Source organism: Pantherophis guttatus, chromosome 7 (assembly GCF_059756535.1).
Source record: "Pantherophis guttatus breed Tessera chromosome 7, ASM5975653v1, whole genome shotgun sequence".
Classification (NCBI taxonomy): Eukaryota; Metazoa; Chordata; class Lepidosauria; order Squamata; family Colubridae; genus Pantherophis; species Pantherophis guttatus.
This window is the reverse complement of record NC_142069.1, coordinates 68,805,672-68,823,691: the sequence shown is the minus strand read 5'-3', so window position 1 is coordinate 68,823,691 and position 18,020 is coordinate 68,805,672. Positions and strand designations below refer to the sequence as shown.

The following is an 18,020-nucleotide window of genomic DNA, read 5'->3' as shown; positions in this document are numbered from 1 at the left end:
AGGTCACAGAACAGCACCCTAACCAGTGAAGTGTGTTTTGGAAAGGGGACTGTCTATCCTGGCAAATGTCTGATCTCTTTTAGAAAAGCTGGACTGAAGCATTTCATCCTGCTGGTCCACAAAATGAGTTTTCAAACTTTTGATTCACATTGTCCCATTAATTCACTGGATAATTCATACCACACCATGCCTTCTTTAAAATTTAAGAGCACTATTTCTATAAAGTTAAATTTAAGGCTTTTAAGTCACTCTTGCAATGCTGAATGTAGCTGATACAAAATTTAAAGCAAGAGAAAGCCAGTCAAATTTGGAAACTCCTAATGGCTTGCCAAGAAAATATACAAGTTACAGTTGTACAGGCAGAGAAACGGGTCTTTATTCATTAAACTCCATCTGGAGCCCTTTATTTCTACATAATACATTCCATTTGAAAAAACAATGGTATGTCAGTAAAACTAAAAAACAAAAATGCCGTCCAAAAACTGTTTAATTTTGTATCTCATTTTTCTATAAACAACCAAAAAAAAGATACTTATCTATATATTTTTCAGGCTTTAATTAAAGGATTGGATTTAAGTCAATTTAGATTTCTACTGAAGCATTAACTATGTGGAGCATTAAAAGCAGTTTACTAAGGATTCTGCTCTTTTTTAATTCCAGTCTCCAATATTGTGTTAGCCTTGAATGTTAGTGGCTAGTAATGAGTATTGCAAATAGAATTGGGATTCAGTTGATGGAGCAGCCATTCTTCTGCCAGCAGGCTCCCTCTTTCACTGGTGATAGAAACAGACTCATAGCCTTGAGGAAATAAAATATTCACGCCAAGGTGAGTTCAAGTGGAGCAGTTTGAGATTTCATGATTTTGTGTTATAATGTTGCAAATTATAGTAAACTTGTCATATGTCAGACATGTTTTATTATGTTAGAATAAGGAATAATAATCCAAGAAATGGGGATTCAGTTATGAGGACATCTATAACTGCTGAAAGATTAACCAATAAATAAGGTCTGATCCAGGAAGTGATGGAATACTGTTCAGGATTTATATGGCTTTCCTCCTGCAGCTCTTTTCTTGGATAGGCTGTACAGCAGAATCATTGAATCTCTTTGATGTGAGGAAAATGGCAGAGGTTGAAGATCAGGGCCCACAATTATTTATGTATTTATTTATTAAAGCAATTTCTATGCAGCCTACTCATCAGACTCAACACAACTTTTAATATTAAAACGTTAATATTATATAATAAACAAACAATAAACACTATCAAACTATTCACATTAGGCTTCATTACTATTGCTATTGGTCTTCTCATTGTTCCTGTCATCCATCTCCTCCCACTTGTGACTGCATGACTGTAACTTTGTTGCTTGTATCCTTGCGATTTATATTGATATTGATGTTTTCCTAGAATGATTTGATTGCTTATTGTACAGTATGACTGTCACTGGGTGTTGTGCCTTGTGATTCTTGATGAGTGTATCTTGTCTTTTTATGTACACTGAGAGCATATGCACCAAAGACAAATTCCTTGTGTGTCCAATCACACTTGGCCAATAAAGAATTCTATTCTATTCTAAAATGTAATATAAATAAATTTAAGTATATCAGTTACCACCTTCCAGTTTATAGTCTTTATCTATAAATATTCTACTAAAGAGATTGTTTATGTATTTATTGTTTTAAAAAATTAGATGGCTGCTCAACTCACTCATGGTGACTACAAGAGCGACTTACAGAAATAAAACCCACAAATACGTAACTCAATAAACACCCCCCCCCCCGGGGCAACAGTGAAACAAACCATGTTCTTGCAAATTCCCTGAAGGGTGAAAGAATAAGGGTTAGTGTGACTTCTGAGAACAAGCAGTGCTACAGATAAGTATCTACCAGTCATCAGTCTCAAGATTTCTCAATGTATAGCTAGATAACATAGGGTAACCTCATTTTATTTAGTTGTCCCAGGAGTAAAAAGGGCACAAGCTGTAAAAAGTGTTGTAGTTAGTATCAGCATCTTGAATTGAATGTGACTTAGCACAATGAGTCCTGTTCCAGGAACTTAGGTATTAATCTATCAAATCATATACTACCAGCTAATAAGAGGACAGCTTCCAAATCATTTTCATGGGTAGCCTCCTTAAAACAGACGAATGGTTACAATGCCATTATTGCAGCATTGTTGTTGTTCAGTTGCTAAGTTGTGTCCGACTCTTTGTGATCACATGGACCACAGCACACCAGGCTCCCCTGTCCTCCCGTCTTTTGAGGTTTGCCTAAATTCATGTTTATTGCATTGATGACATTATCTAACCATCTTATCCTCTGCCATCCCCTTCTCCTTTTGCTTCAATTAACCTATCTGCAAAAAACCTAAGTCAATTTTATATTTGATAACATCTAGAGAATTGGGCTACTATATGAAATGCAGTGGCAACTTATCACCCTAAACTTTAATCTTAGTTCATTCTATCTCTATATTCTTTTTTCTTTATGCATTATGATTTCCCCCCTAATATAACCATAACTCTTCTTTCTTCAAATCCCATCTCCAATGCTTTCTCTTAGCATTTACTACTATGTAATATTTTTTCCTGCCCTATTTCTGCATATGTCTTCTAATCAATAATTTTCCTTGTTAAAGCACAGCAGCACTTAATATGAAAACTTCTAGGAAGTGAATTCTTCAGAGATTTATCTATCAGTTATTTGATAGCTTCCAACTAAGCAGAGAACTCATTGTCTTCAACAACACATTTCGGCCCAGATAACCATGCTTTTTAAACGCATCTCTTATCTTACCTCTTAAGATAATTAACTCAATTTAATAATTTTAATTGTAGATGTCTACTACAAGATAAAATAGCAAAGCTATAAATGGTATTTCCAAATCAACTTTATTCATGTCAGGGTGTTCAGGCATCAGTGATTTCTTATTGCAATCTTTTTTGTATTTTTTTAACTAAAAGGAAAAAATAAAGAAATAATAGCTGGTATATTTTGATGGTACAATGAGAAGGTATCAATTTTAAGGTATGTGCATGTGTATTTGCTTGTTTAATTAATTTATAGGCTGCCCCACTCTATCATGACTCTGAATAGAATAAAGTATAAGACAATTTAAAACAATACCAATTAAAAAGCATATCTCTGGAAAAAATACCAAAATTCTGACAAACCCCACAAGAGGTCCATCACTCACGATAACCCAAGAGAAAGGACCAGTTTTAAGGGTTCATTTGAATAAGATAAGAGTGGTGGACAGCGTATAAATCTTGGCGTAAGCTGTATCATTCCAAAGGGCAGGAACTAACAGAGAAGGCCCATTTCCCAAATTCCATCATATAACACTATTTAATCTATGGACCCACAGCATGCTGATTCTGCCAGATTGTATAAAATGACTAGAAACTATGGGGGACAGACAGTTCCTTGGACCTGTGCCATGAATGGATCTGTAGATGAAAACCTGCACCATGAATTGCACCCAGAAGCCTATGGTAACTAGTGTGGCTCATAGAGAAAAGGTGTTATATGAACATATTATGGTATGCTTATCACTGCCTGTGTTTCTGTATTCTGGGCCACGTACAGCTTCTATGATATTCAAGAGTAGCTCCATGTAGAGTGCAAGGCATTCATCCAAACACAAAGTGACCAAAGTATGAGTGACTTTCTAAGAGGGTACTTCAATAGTGAACTGATGATAACTGGCCACAAAGAAAAGAAATTACAGCAGCCTCCTATAGATATTAAACAGGAGCTGTTTGCTGGTCCCTGATTGAAATAAAGAACTTGAACTGAAGAAAGGAAGGTGAGAGCACTGAGCCCTAAGGCAATTCATAGAGAGGATCCTGGCTTGATCTCTCCCTCACACAATCAATCAACATTAGCTTAATCTGACCACAGAGGAAGGAAGATAAGAACTGAATACCGTGATCCCTACCTCTAATCCCTGTAGGTGGTCCAGAATGATACCATGTTAAATAGTATTGAAAACCACATTTTTCCCAGATTCTTGTCCCAGTTCCAGCAGATATCATCAGCAAGCACAAACAATGCTGTATCAGTGCCATTTCCCAGTTTGCAATCTGAGTGAAAGTAATCTAGATAATCCATATTTTCTAGGTCTGTAAACCAACTATCTTTTCAACAACCTTCCTTAAGAAGGCAAGATCAGACCCTGCATAAATTTTCTCCAAGACTGTCAAGTCCAGTGAGGAGAAAGCATACCATTTTCTATCGGTATATTATAAATCTTTCTCTCAGTAAACTATATATTATCACATGGGTTCAATCACATATCATTCCCCCAGACAGTCTTTACCAAACAGGAAGAATATGTAACTAATAAGCAAATTACTGCATTACCAGATCTGAAGATCCTGTCCACTTCATCAGAATTACTGGCTCAAATAACTATACGAAAACATGCTTCTAATACATTAGTATGACCTACTCAAATGGAGTCCAACTCCAAGCAAACTCTGAGTGATTTTGTCTACCGTAGGCTGAAAATGTTCCTTACAGTGGCCATCCAAATACTTCTGTGTTATGTCCCTTCCCAGCAAGATAAAGTCATTTTAAATATGGTCTCTGGATGTCTAGCAGCAGATACATAATGGTAGAAAAATGTGTTTTGAGATTCTTATTGTTACAACATAATCCCTAATATGAGTTTGGTCAAATTCATTGTTCATCTTCCTCCAGTAATACTCCAGACATCTATTCTGGCATTTCATCTCTTGACATTCCTCAGAAAACCAAGGAGCATCTTAGGAACAACGCACAATAAGAGGTTGCATAGGAGCAATCTGAGTCAACACCCACATCACTTGCCTATTCCAAACAGTAACCTAGGCCTTGGGGGAAAAGCCTAAGCTCCTTCTGAAATCATTATCTACTTGGCACTATTAGTCACATGGGTGGATCACTCTAATAAATCTTATCTTCTGCAGGGTCAATGTTGGGAAATGCCCAGCCAGGTAGGGAGGAGGGATCAAGCAGGGAATTAGCCTTGAATTGTTGTACAGCTGCAAGAGATCCAGGACTAACACAAACACACATACACACACACACACCCCAACTCCATGGAATCTTATCTCTCTGTGTTTCCAAGGGAAAGCAAACAGTCTGGGGAGATTCCTGTATTATAGAGAGAATACAATAAAGTAGTTAGGTTGAATCCTACACATGAGGATCCTGTCACTTGTACCTGTCAGACAGAGGCAGCACCAGGCAGTCAAACAGCCATTAGAAAATGATCTGATTGTGGCAATTCATTGATATTTTACATTCTTAGATCACATCACAATTGTCTCAAGGCAAAATGCAAACCCTGGTCCATGGTTGTCATGGTGGACATGAATTACTGGGTTGTCCCAGACTGTATGTCACCTAGAAGTAGTTTAAAGTACCCAAGAACCATAAACGTTGGGAACGTGACTCTTAACTAGACAATGTAATCTAGCAATTTAGGCAGAGATGTCACTGCAGCAATGACAAAATCCAACTGCTTCTTAAAACCCAACTTGAACCACAATGTCTCATACCCAATGATTTGCAAAGTAGATCCTCTAAAAGCCATAATAATTCCCACCTGCCTCATTGTGTCCTGGGCTTGCAAATGTGCAAAACATGAAAAATATCCCCAAGAGGGAAACTTTCTTCCCTGAGCTCCTCCGTGTTTCAGTTATAATACCAGGTTGGTAGTCTCATAATCAGATTATGAATGAGAATTGTCTTATCTTATACTCAACTAAAATTCAATAAAAGCAGCTGGAGACCACAATAAGTAAGGATTTGATGACTGGTTACAGGAATAAATACTAGAGGACAGGACTGGATAGTTCTGAGCCACAGGTCCTGCTTCCTCTCAAGCCGGTCACCCTCATCTTCCCATCATATCTCCCTTGGTGAAACTGCTTTCCTTCTCCTCTTTCCCCCTAGTTCCTCCCACCCTCACTCTCAAACCCATCTGATCAGTGGTGGGATTCAGCCACTTCGCACCACTTCGGGAGAACCGGTTGTTAACTTTCTGAGCAGTTTGGTGAACTGGTTGTTGGAAGAAATCATTAGGGCAGAGAACCGGTTGTTAAATTATTTGAATCCCACCACTGCATCTGATCATCCCTATCCTTAATCCCATGCAACCACAAGAACCTCCCTCCCTCTATTAGTTATAGACCATCCTTTACTAGTAGTCCTATTGTTACAGTAATGTCATAGAAAGAAATTGTTTACCAGAAAATGGCTGTTCAGATATTGATAGGGAAATATGCCCACCCTGGAAGGTGTGCCATCACTATGAAATGTTGACATAATGATCATTATTGTCATCATAAGACTCAACAGTATCTAAAATATACCTCTAGGTACATGTGAATCAGTGGTGGGTTGCCCCTGGTTCGCACCGGTTCTATAAAACTGGTAGTAAAACCAGCGGGAGGCTCTGCCCACTGACCCCGATGTCATCAGAACACTTCTGAGCATGCTCAGAAGTTTCTGTCCATGTGCAGAAGAGCGCGTGCATGTATGAGTGAAGCAAATGCGCGCGTACGGCTCCGTTGCGAACCGGTAGTAAAGGTAAGTAGAATCCACTCCTGATGTGAATATAAATCCACTTCATACACTGACTCAATATTGCAGCTAACAAATAGCTTGGCTATTACAATTTAATTCTGCATACCAATATGTGATGCATGTTCTTTAAACCAGTACCCGAAAGGTACACATTAACAAAGCAAACCTATCTTCAGTGTTATGCATGTGAGCAATCTTGCTGCCACAGAAACCCCTAATAAGCTTACCTGAATAGAACCAAATAATTACATTGCACAACCTAATTCATGTTGGGCTCAAAGCTAGAACAATTCCACAGGCTATACTATTACATTTGTGCAATAGTTCCACCACACCTAAATCTCACTGCCTCTTAACCAGTATGACACACCACAATTGATTGTGTTTTCATTCTAAAAACACTTTGGATTTATATATATATTGCTATATAGAAAACTGGCCAATGCCATTTGCTTATGCATTTTTTAAATCAGTAAGTTTAAATTAAAATTTAAACAACAAAAATGAAGGTGACATGTGAAAGATTTATTTATTTATTTGTTCGATTTATATGCCGCCCTTTTCCGGAGACTCAGGGCGGCTTACAATGCGTTAAGCAATAGCCTTCATACTTTTGTATATACCTGCTTAGTAGGGCTTTTTGCCCCCCCCCCAAGCAGTGTTCTATTTTATACAAAGTCATCTTATTGCCCCCACAAACCGGGTCCTCATTTTACCTACCTCAAAAGGATGGAAGGCTGAGTCAACCTTGAGCCTGGTGAGATTTGAACTTGCAGTAATTGCAGGCAGCTGGTTTACTTAACAGTGCTTTAGTCTGCTGTGCCATCAAGGCTCCAAGATAACAGAGAGGGTCTTGTAAACATTGTAAACACCAGCCTTTTTCAAAATGGATGTTTTAGAACTACAATTCCTAGATTTTCCACCACAACTGAAGAGTACCAGATCGATAATTATATCTATCTATCTATCTATCTATCTATCTATCTATCTATCTATCTATCTATCTATCTATCTATCTGCAAGGTTTAGTATGTTATAAATGACATTAGAATTTTATATATTCTTGTAAGGTGTCCTAAAATTTTGGAATGGCACCATATGTATGCATAAACAAAAAACCAATTAGGATTAAAAACTTATCTGGATTAAGTCCTATCATTATTTACTTTTGGAAAATATTTCATACTAAGATTTCAGATTGTAACATGCAGCATCACCTTGGGAAAAATAAAATGTCACTAGAAATATATATATATATATATATATATATATATATATATATATATATATATATATATGTACACACACACACACACACACACACACACACACATACATGTCTTCTTAAGTTTTTGCGGGTGTGTGTATGTAAAAAGTTAAAATCTCGGGTGTTTTCCCGCATCATTATAAGTTTGTTAGTTAAAATGTTTAAAATCCTGGCTAAGATCACAGCTCAGAATCCTCTAAATTCCCAAAAACCTTTTTAAGGTCTTTCAAAAACTCTGGCTGAAATCCTAACCAACACTTTAAGGTTAGGCAATGTTTCAACAAGCTCTCTACCTTGTCATCTTCAAGCCTTTATTATCAGTGTAGAAGCTGTGGGTCATGCTTCATTATACTAGCTGCAGCCTGAATGTGTGTTAACGGTCCAGTTTTCTCTGGCTCCCTATTACCAACTGTCAACTGCAAAGAGGTAAGAATTCTAGTAGGCATCACAGCACCACTGGTTGCCTGTTGAGATCTTAGCATATCTTCTGGCTTGGTTCTCTCTCTCTCCCTATTGCTAGCTATCAACTGCAAAGAGGAAAGATTCTGAGCTGTGATCTTAGCCAGGATTTTAAACATTTTAACTAACAAACTTATAATGATGCGGGAAAACACTCGAGATGTTAACTTTTTACATATATATACATATACATATATTTATTTCTTTTAATTCATAGGTATAAATGTGCGATATTTTTGCAATCAGGGTTTTTTCCTATGTTGAAAGATGTTAAAATGGCCATGGTGGGATGAAATCTCTATTCATCGCTTTCAGGCCTGTCAGACATTTTATGTTGTTTCTTCTGAGACTTATGGGAGACTGGGATAGCACTATTTCGGCCTTCTTGGACCTCTTCAGCCAGACACACCCATATTTTATGACTCCTCCCTGTAGAGGTCAAATATTTATTTCTTTTAATTCATAGGTATAAATGTGCGATATTTTTGCAATCAGGGTTTTTTTTATATACATATATAATTTTATATACATATAATATATATATACATATATGTGTGTGTACAGTTAATATTTCGGGTTTCTTCCCGTGTAATTGTAAACATATCCTTAAAAGGGTAGTAGCACTACTACTCTTTTAAGGATATGTTTACAATTACACGGGAAGAAACCTGAAATATTAACTGTACACACATATATACCTGTGAAAACTTACATAAATAAATAAATATAAATACACACACACACACACACACACACACACACACACACACACACATATATATATATCACTACTTAAAGAAATAATAAGATGAGAGAGAGAAAGTAGAAAGAGAAAAATCTTCCCTTCTACTACGTCCTTAGGATCTTCTGCAATGAAGGATAGAGGGTTCTCTGATATGTCATGATTAATTAAAAAAAAGAAATGACAGTTGAAATTAAATAAGTGCTTAGGATGCATCTTCAATCTCATTATTCTGGAATAATCCTATTAGTGTATTTCAGTTATTCAATGAAAATGATCTGCCTTCTTTTTCACATATTTTTCAATAGTGCTGTATTTTGTCTATAGTACCTCTAAAATAGAAAAGGATTTATGTCTACTCTCAAAAAAAAAAAAAAACCTAAATTATAAATATTGTAAAATGTAGCAGTTTCCTTGGACAAATAGCTCTTGCTGAGTAGTAGTTTTATTAATCAAAGCTTTATCATCTTTTCCAAGATTACTTTTGTTTCCTCAGACAAAAATATCCTGGTATCTCCCAATAGACCCTTGCCTTAATGAGAAAAATAGTTGATAAGGATAATTAGTTCATTAACGAAAATATGAGTCAAATTGGAAAAGTTTAAAAAGTACAAAAAGTTGCAAAGAATAAACCTCTTTGATGCTTTTCTATTAGAGATCAGATTTCCAGGGATTGAATCACCCTGTTTCAAGAGGAATTGAAATTGTCAGCAAAAGAGCTGAACCATTTCACCCTTAAGTTCCTAATTAAAGCAGGCAGCCACAGTGGGAACTGACCATTTAAATGACAAGTAGAAGAAAAGAAGGAAACAAGAGTTGCTAAGATGATATTACTCAAATTAATTACTTCACAGTAATTCTACAGTTCTCAGTGGAACACATTGCCCAGAAAAATAATGCAAGGATGCCAAAATACCATTTAAGCTATTTTCAATTCTCTTGCAGTGTGTAGGTCTAAACAGGCTCAAAACTAACACTTTGGCACATTGTATTGATTGCTGTAAACTATCCAACTACTTTGAAGAATAAAGAAAAGTGAGAGAGCATCAACTGATTATGGTATCAATTCAACATTGTTTCTTTTAAATAGCCTATATATTGCCACAAATACATGCAAATAATCTGCCATCTTTCTTGGATTGTGTTTTGTATGGTTCACTGACTATTTATGTTGTTTTCCATATTTGGATTTTGTTCACCACCAGAGTTGTTTTGGCTTGGGGGGTTCACTATATAAATTTAAATAAGTAAAATATTAATTGATGGAAATGCTCCTATATGATGAATATTAACATGAGACTACTTCTGTTCCTCTACATAGGTAGCTGTATACTATTTTAATCTATCTTTTATCTTCTTCACATTTTAAAATAAGATTTAAGTAATCCAGGACTTCCTAAAGCCTTGAAGAAAGGTCACGATATTGGGGCTGGAAAAAATTATCCGGGCAACTAAGAGATAGGTCAAGAGTTCTCTACATATCTTTACTTCCACCTAGTGATCATCCAGATTTTTGCAGCCGAGATTAGGCAGCCCTAGTTTAGAGAATATATCATGTTATACCAGGGGTCCCCAACTCCTGTTCTGTGGCCCAGTGCTGGGCTGTAGCACATTCAGAACTGGGCTGTGGAAGTGGGGGGCAAGTGTGCATTTGTGAAAGTGGCACATGCATGCAAAACCATTCCCTTCCCCCTCTCCCCGCCACCACCACTGGTCCACAGAGATGGAATGGTTGGAGACCGCTGTGTTATACAAATGACTGTACATGTAAGGCCTTTGAATATGATCTCAAAACTATAACACCATTTATAGCATTTTTGCATTTTTGTTTTACTCTCTGGCCTGATCTATGCTTTGTCAGGGTTATCAATCACCTTGTCACCTATGTAATGTGGTTGTCCAATATTAATATTGGCTCCAGGAATTCCTAAGTGTTCAGTCTAATCTCCCAGAAGAAATGCATCCCAATCCTGATCAGACCTATTTTTCAAATTCCCAAATCAAGCCATATTCTTGAATTCTATTCAGTTCAGTTTCTTCTCTTTACAGCCTAAAGTCATGCAGAGCAGAAGAGAATCCAAAACTAGTACATTCATATATTTAAATTAAATAAGAAATTAATATAGGACTTTGTGTCGGAATCCCAACTTCAGGCATTCAGGATGCTACAATGGTTGTAAGTGTGAAAAATGGTCATAAGTCACTTTTCTCAGTGCCGTTGTAATTTCCAACAGTCACTAAATAAAATGTTGTAAATCAAGGACTATTTGTAATTCATCCTCCTAACTTTCTGGAAAACTCTAGGAAGCCCATCTTGTTGCACATTAATATCACAGGAAAGTAGGTAACTAGTCAAGGGAAGCAACTTATCCAAATAAACAATAAGAGTGTACAGTGCTTAGATTCAATTCCAGAATGATGCATAAACATAGCACATATATCAGCAAATCTTTAAATTAGCTGTATTTTCTTCCAGGAATGTATGCCAGCTACAGAGGCCAGCTACATCTTGAGAAAAGACACAGGTGCTTTAAAGAATTGCAAACAGGTGCCACTTTTGTGCCCTTAAGTACTTCAAAGAACCTTTTGTAATGTGAATGTGAAGTACACAGTCCTAAGAAATCAGATTACATGGCGCATTAAACTCATCAAGAGTACCACTTCTCAAAATGGCATCAAACCAAGTAAACATCTAAACAATTTTATATACACACACACAGCTCAAGGTGTTCATAATGTAATCAGATGGCATTAGTTATTTGGCCAGAGCTACCAATGGCTGCATCCTCTGGCCAATAGTTAATACAAGCTCTGGTATCCTGTGGTACCTGCTAGATATGGTCAGCTCTCTTGGAGCTTGGTGAAGGTTTTCTGGGCTAGATGACTCTGGCCTATTCTTGGGCAATTCTGAAGCATCCAGACTAGAAGCATTTCATCCAGCATTTTATTTCATTTATTTCATTCACAGAAGCTTAAAAGGAACCTGCTCCCTCAACCTTGTTCAAAACCATCTGAATTGCTTTGTTGAGATGAATCAGACACACATGCCAATTCATGAAATGAATCTCATCATCTTCATGACAAAAATTACTTGGTATCTACTGTATATTGCTTATACTTTGACTGATCAGATTCATCCTTAGATGTGTCCAATAGTCACTCAAGTTCCATCACCTGCAACAATTCTGTATACTTTTATGCACCATAGACCCAGGAACAAAGATATGCCGGAGGAAAACATTATTTCCTGTCTATACCAGGTTGCATTAGGGTAGCCAGCCAAGTTCAAGAGAGGACACCCAGTTAGATCTACCATACTTAAGATCTGGACCAGCCAAATTTACAGTATATCCTACCCTGTTCAATGAGTTTGGTTTAACAATAATCCTTCACCTGACAATATTCCATTCATGGCATGGACACTACTCTGGAATTGATATAAATTGGATTTCAATAAAGGAGAATATTTGTAGTTCAGGGTTGAAATGAGTGGTCCTTGGTCCTACAATTGATGATGTTACCTAGTTTGGGTAATGAAACATCTGATATAAAGCAACCAAACTCAGAGAGCATCAAGGACCCCGTGAAGATTATTTCTCACTGTGATAGGAATGAGATTAAGGAATGAGATAACTTGCTTCATGGGCATTCTGTGAAATGGACTGGTAAAAGATGAAGAAACCAAGAAATCCACAAAAGCCTAAGCTGTTCCTCTCAAGGAAGACCGCTTCAGTATGAAGTCCTGAGATCCACCAATGCCTTGAGTGTCTCCAATATTATATTCAAGATTACCCAAGCCAGCTCAGTTAGGTTTTCTATTATGCAGTCAATACACCAGTGGAATTCCTGTCTTCACCTGACATTGCACACAAATATCATACTCTTAAAAGATATGGCTTCCCAGTGAAAGGGCCTGAAAAGGAGATGAAAGACCTAAGGACTCTAGCAACCTCCAAGTGATTGCAATTCATGTACAGAATATTCTCTAGCAGCAGATATATCCTAGGAGACTTACCTTATCTGAACAGACTGTTTTTTTTTCCAATCAATTACTCAATCACAAATCATGAAAAGGTCCCCTAAGTGCTTCTTTTTTCAGCTCCTTTTATGAAGTTGTAAGGAGCATGATTTTTAGTTGCAATACACGTAGCCAGTTTAAATTATGGTGGTGCCAGGGTTAGGGTTAGTACATGCCAAACACAAATATGATTATTACTGTTATTGCTATAGACCTAATACAGTAGATTTTATCGGATTTTTAATAAATCTATTAAAGTTTAATGATATAGCTATCCAAAATGTGTCTTGTTAGAAATGACAGCTCGTAACAATCCTTTCAACTTTCCAAATGAATTGTAATAATTTGTATAATAATTATGTCAATACATTCATATCTGGGAACAATTCCTTAACTTGGAAAGCAAAATGTCTACTCAACAAACTCCACAATAAATTATCCTTGTCCAATAATTTATTATTTTTATGGTTCTTTCAGCAAATATCTGAAAACAATGATGTGTCATCCATAGGAAAGCAACTAGACAATGGCCAACATTATACCCTCCGTATAAATTAAAAGTTTTGTTCAAACCAATATCATTCTAGTTTGTATCCCAAATCAAATTAGCACTTCCCACCCCACTTCAACAAGGTAACCTTGTTGAAAATATTCAAGAAAAAGAATCAGTACTTCATTATAGAATGATATCTTGTGTCTTTATGCAATTGATATTAAAAATGTAAATGCTTGTTTAAGGTGTAATAAATTCAAGTTGTGCCTCATTTAAAGAATCAGTGTCAGCAACTGGAGAAATGTTACTCATCTAAACTGAATTCTATTCACATTGAACAAATATGACTTTAGTTAAGATTTTTTCTGCCAATCTGCATATTTTGACACTCATTTATTTTTTGTTCAACTTATTAATATCTAGCACCATGATTGGAAGAATTCAGTTAAAACAATAATGACTACCAAAGCATTAAAAAATATTATATCACTCATCCAATTCTACTGGAGACTCTACTTAATAAACTCAGTTGCAAATTAAGTCTTTTTAGCAGACTTTGAAATCGGAATGCAAATTAACTTGGTGTATGAAATAATGATATACAGAATTTTTTTGCCTAGTTGAAATAGGATACTAATTGTCATGGTGCAGAGAGGTTTAATATACTAAAAGGATGTTTACCCATTGGGTAAAGAATAGAGATTAATGTTTTTTGTGGTAAAAGTGGACTTGAATATAAATTATTGCACCATATCATTACTTTCAGTAAATATTAATAATATAATGTACAATAGGCTAAAGAAAAATCCAATGCTAGTTTGTCAACATGTAACACTTGTAAACTGATCGGTGTAATATGATTCCTATTGTAACTAGTATTAATTACAAAGGAGAAAAGGCACTGTTCGATTCAATACTTTCAACTGAATCTGATTATGCAAGTTGCAGTGTTTAAAAAAAACCCAGGTATTTGAATAAGTAAGTGATGGCAGCACTTAGATTAGTAATGAATTGTTTTGCAACTGTGAGCTATCTGTGTAATACATTTCACCCGCTCCCTCCCTTGCATTCCACTTCGAACTACATTGGAGGTAAGAGCCATTGATTTCAAAAGAAAGAGGTTTCACATCCAGGGCTAACTGCCTGAACATGTAACACAATGTAATACCCAGGACACTGTACAGACAGGTTGATGCCTGTTGTCAACACCCTGCTTGGACTGTAGGCGATTTCTTATTCCCCATCTCATTCTCTTTTTTAGGTCATATGTGCAGATGTTCACCTAAATGTTTCATTTTGCCAGGGAGAATGGCTGAAACGGATTTCCTCTGCTCTCTCTCTCTCTCTCTCTGTCTGTCTCCCCCCCCCCCTTGCCGATTTCATGGCCATGCCACTGATCTGTATGAAATCCTACTGGATGTGGCAGAGAGGAAAGAATGCAAGGAGGAAGCTTCTTCATATCTACCGATCTGCTGGTAAATGGGAAGCTATACTTTCCTACACTCCGGTAAACAGAAGCAGGGGGAGAGCAGCTTTCAAGAAACGTCCCTTCCTTTAAAGAAACTCCCTCCCTCCCCCTCCCCAATATGAGGCCACCACAATCGGCGAAAAGGAGAGAAAGAAGAGCAGGTGCATCCCACGCCCACCGGCCAAAAGGGCTCCTTCCTCACTCCAGGCACGGCACCCCCAGGAGCGCCTTCTTTCTTAAGTTTTGTTCCCGGCGCCTAGGAGGAGGTGGGGAAGGGACGCGAGGGAGGGAGGAAGGGAAGGGAAGAAAACCGAGAGAGGGAGACCATTCCCAGCCTCGTCGACGGCGCGGTGTGCAAGTAAGGCAAGAGAATGGGACAGACTGAGGCGCCAAGGCAAAGTTGGCCGCACCGACGCCATGCAAAGCGGCCCTCACTCACCTATTGGGCAGAGGCAGAAGAGCTGGACGGAAAGAAGCAACAAATGCCGAAGGAGGCGCATTTCCAACCGGTCCTCCTGAGGGTTTGCCTCTTTCTTCCAAGTAGCCTCCTTTGCTCCTTACTCCCCGCCGGTAAGCCGCCTTTTCTCTCGCCGGGGGAAAAAGGCTCGCCGGGGCTGAAAGGCTGCAGGGCTGGGGGATAATTAAGTCCCGTTAGCGAGGCGCTGCGAGAGAATCCAGCTCGGGCTGAGCGGCCAAGCGCATCTCGGAGCGCCTTCCCCCAGCCTCCTGGCAGCCCAAGGCGCTCGGCGAGAGGAGAGCAGGGAGCGGAGCGCAGCGGAGGAGCGGGCGCCGGCTCTGGGATCTTCGGCGCGTGCGGGAGAAATGCACGGGCCCGAGCACGAGCGTGACAAGACGCGCGCTCCCGGTGGGGCAGGAGCGCCCGCCTCAGCCGAGCTCGGGCAGCCGCCAAGCTGGGAGGAGCGGCGGCGTGGAGTGGGCTGGGGCGCGGGGGGCAGTCGGGGGTGTGAGGATGGGGTAGTGGGAGGGGAGGGTCGCGCGCCCATGGCGGAGGAGGCGAGGGAAAGAGGGCGAGCGCCTTCAATCCTGCAGCTGAAGCATCCTTAGTTGGTGGGGGGGGGCTGCTCGTGGTTGGGATGCCTTTTTCAAGCTTGCTCTGCTCCCTGGTCTCCAAAAATAAGGTCAAGAAGGGGGGGGATGTGTGGAGGGAGGCAGCCTTTCGTACAGATGGTTGTTTAAAGGTTTAGTGTGCCCGCGGGAAAAGAAATTAAAGAAATGACGGAGGGGGTGGGGAGAGGGAGGGAAATCGTACATTATCTCCCCCCCACCCTCCTCCCGGCAGAAAAAAAATGAACTGGTGGTGGTCTCTGTCTCCCAGTAGCGGCCTCCGTCAATGGCCACACCAAATCGTCACAAAAGCCAGTGGGGGTGACAAAAATATCGGTAGGCATCCCATTACGTTGCTATTCCTGCTGTTGCCACCAAAATACAAAAGGAAGAAATGCAATGGTTGCAGGCACATTCCCTTCCTGTCCCTTGCCTTCCCCGTATAGTGATCCAAACTTTACTGTGAGGTAGGATAAGAGGGCACAATGGGGTAAAGAAGCGAATCGTTGCAGATTTTCTCCCCCACCCCTTTTAAAAATAAAAATCCAACCTGCCTTTCTCCAAACTACTTCACTGCTGCTGAAGTCCTGTTTCCAAGATGGTACAAGGGTTTTATAGAAGGGGGAAAAAAAGGTACCTAGTCAATCTTAAAACTCTTAACAATATGCAGAGCTAGCAACTGCTCCATCACTCCCCTCTTTCATCTTTGTTTTGTGTGTTTGCTGTCTTGTCTGATGAAGATTTGGGGGAAAGTCCCAAATTCACATCCCATTATCAGATTCTGAGCTGTTTTCCCTAAAAAGCATGGCTTAATGGATTTGGGAACTGAAAGTGCTACTCACTTTCAATGGATTTGGGAACTGAAAGTGCTACTCATCTTTAGGGAAGATGAGAACTAAAGATGAGAACTATGAATGTTGGCCTTGCCTGGTTTTGCGGAATTAAGCATGTCTTGGTCTAGTTCAGTGATGGTGAATCTTTTGAGCTTGGTATGTAAAAATTTAGAAAAATGTCTAATTTGATTCTGCTGGTGGATCTCTCTCACACTCCCTAAACAAAAGAAAATTCTGTATCTCTTCCCCTCCTCCCCACCATCTAAGCCATCCTAAATAGTGACACTTGGTGGTAGCATCAAAGCTGGGCCTGAAATGGAGACTCTGGCCTTGACTTCAGCCCTAGTGGCATCATGGCATTTCGAAAAGTTCACTTTGCACCATTCCACAAGGCCTCTGCAGCCCAGCACTTTCCAGGATCTGTCATACACTGTTTACCTTTAGGTGCTATTCTCTTTCTGTTTCCAGGTTCCTGCAGCCTATCAGGGTTGCAGCTCCGGGCTGCACCAGATCTTTATTGAAGCAGCTTCAAAGAATGCTCTTCAGAGGCCTTTGCAGTCTCCAAAAACTGCACAAAAGCAAAGTTCTTCCATTATTTTTTGAGATTCTGGAGGCCAACCCTCTCTCACTACTTCCAGAAGGTTCAGAGGCTGTGCGAGAGCACACAGTCTGTTCTTGCATGGTCTCCGTAGCCTCTGAAAATCATGTGGAAATGGGGCACACTTTTGAGAATAGTTATTGTTGGTTGTTGGTAAATGCTAGTGTGTTACTTTTTATGTACGTCATAAGTTTACCATCACTGACCTAGTTAGTAGCAGGGTTTTAAACTAGATTGGGAAATTTAAAAATCCTGGGATTAGAAAACAGTGAAGCTATACTATGACCAAGTAAAGTAAATGAATATGTCTACGAAGCCTGAAGGAGACTGCTTTTACTTTGGTCCCTGTTTTGTCTCCGGAACACACACTTGTCAATCCATGCAGTATAGGCTGACCTCATTTAACAACCCTAATTGGGACTGGTAACTCGGTTACTAAGGAAAACTGTTGGTAAGCAAAACATCAGATAATCTTCCTGTTTGTGGCAGTCATTAAATGA

The 18,020-nt window shown here is 38.9% G+C and overlaps 1 protein-coding gene across 6 annotated transcripts in view; it reads right to left on the bottom strand.

The window, feature by feature from the left end:
- PTPRZ1 (protein tyrosine phosphatase receptor type Z1) overlaps positions 1–16,374 on the bottom strand; it is a 121,569-nt gene extending 105,195 nt beyond the window's left edge. For 4 of the 6 annotated variants that reach the window (XM_060687121.2, XM_060687122.2, XM_060687123.2 and 1 more), the window contains exon 1: positions 15,464–16,374. In XM_060687121.2, coding sequence (XP_060543104.2) covers positions 15,464–15,524 — 61 coding nt within the window. In that variant the 5' untranslated portion in view covers positions 15,525–16,374. Of the gene's footprint in view, positions 1–8,137; positions 8,265–15,463 lie in introns of those variants that run through there. The other 2 variants (XM_087874195.1, XM_087874194.1) reach the window with 2 other exon arrangements.
- Positions 16,375–18,020: the final 1,646 nt, after the last annotated feature.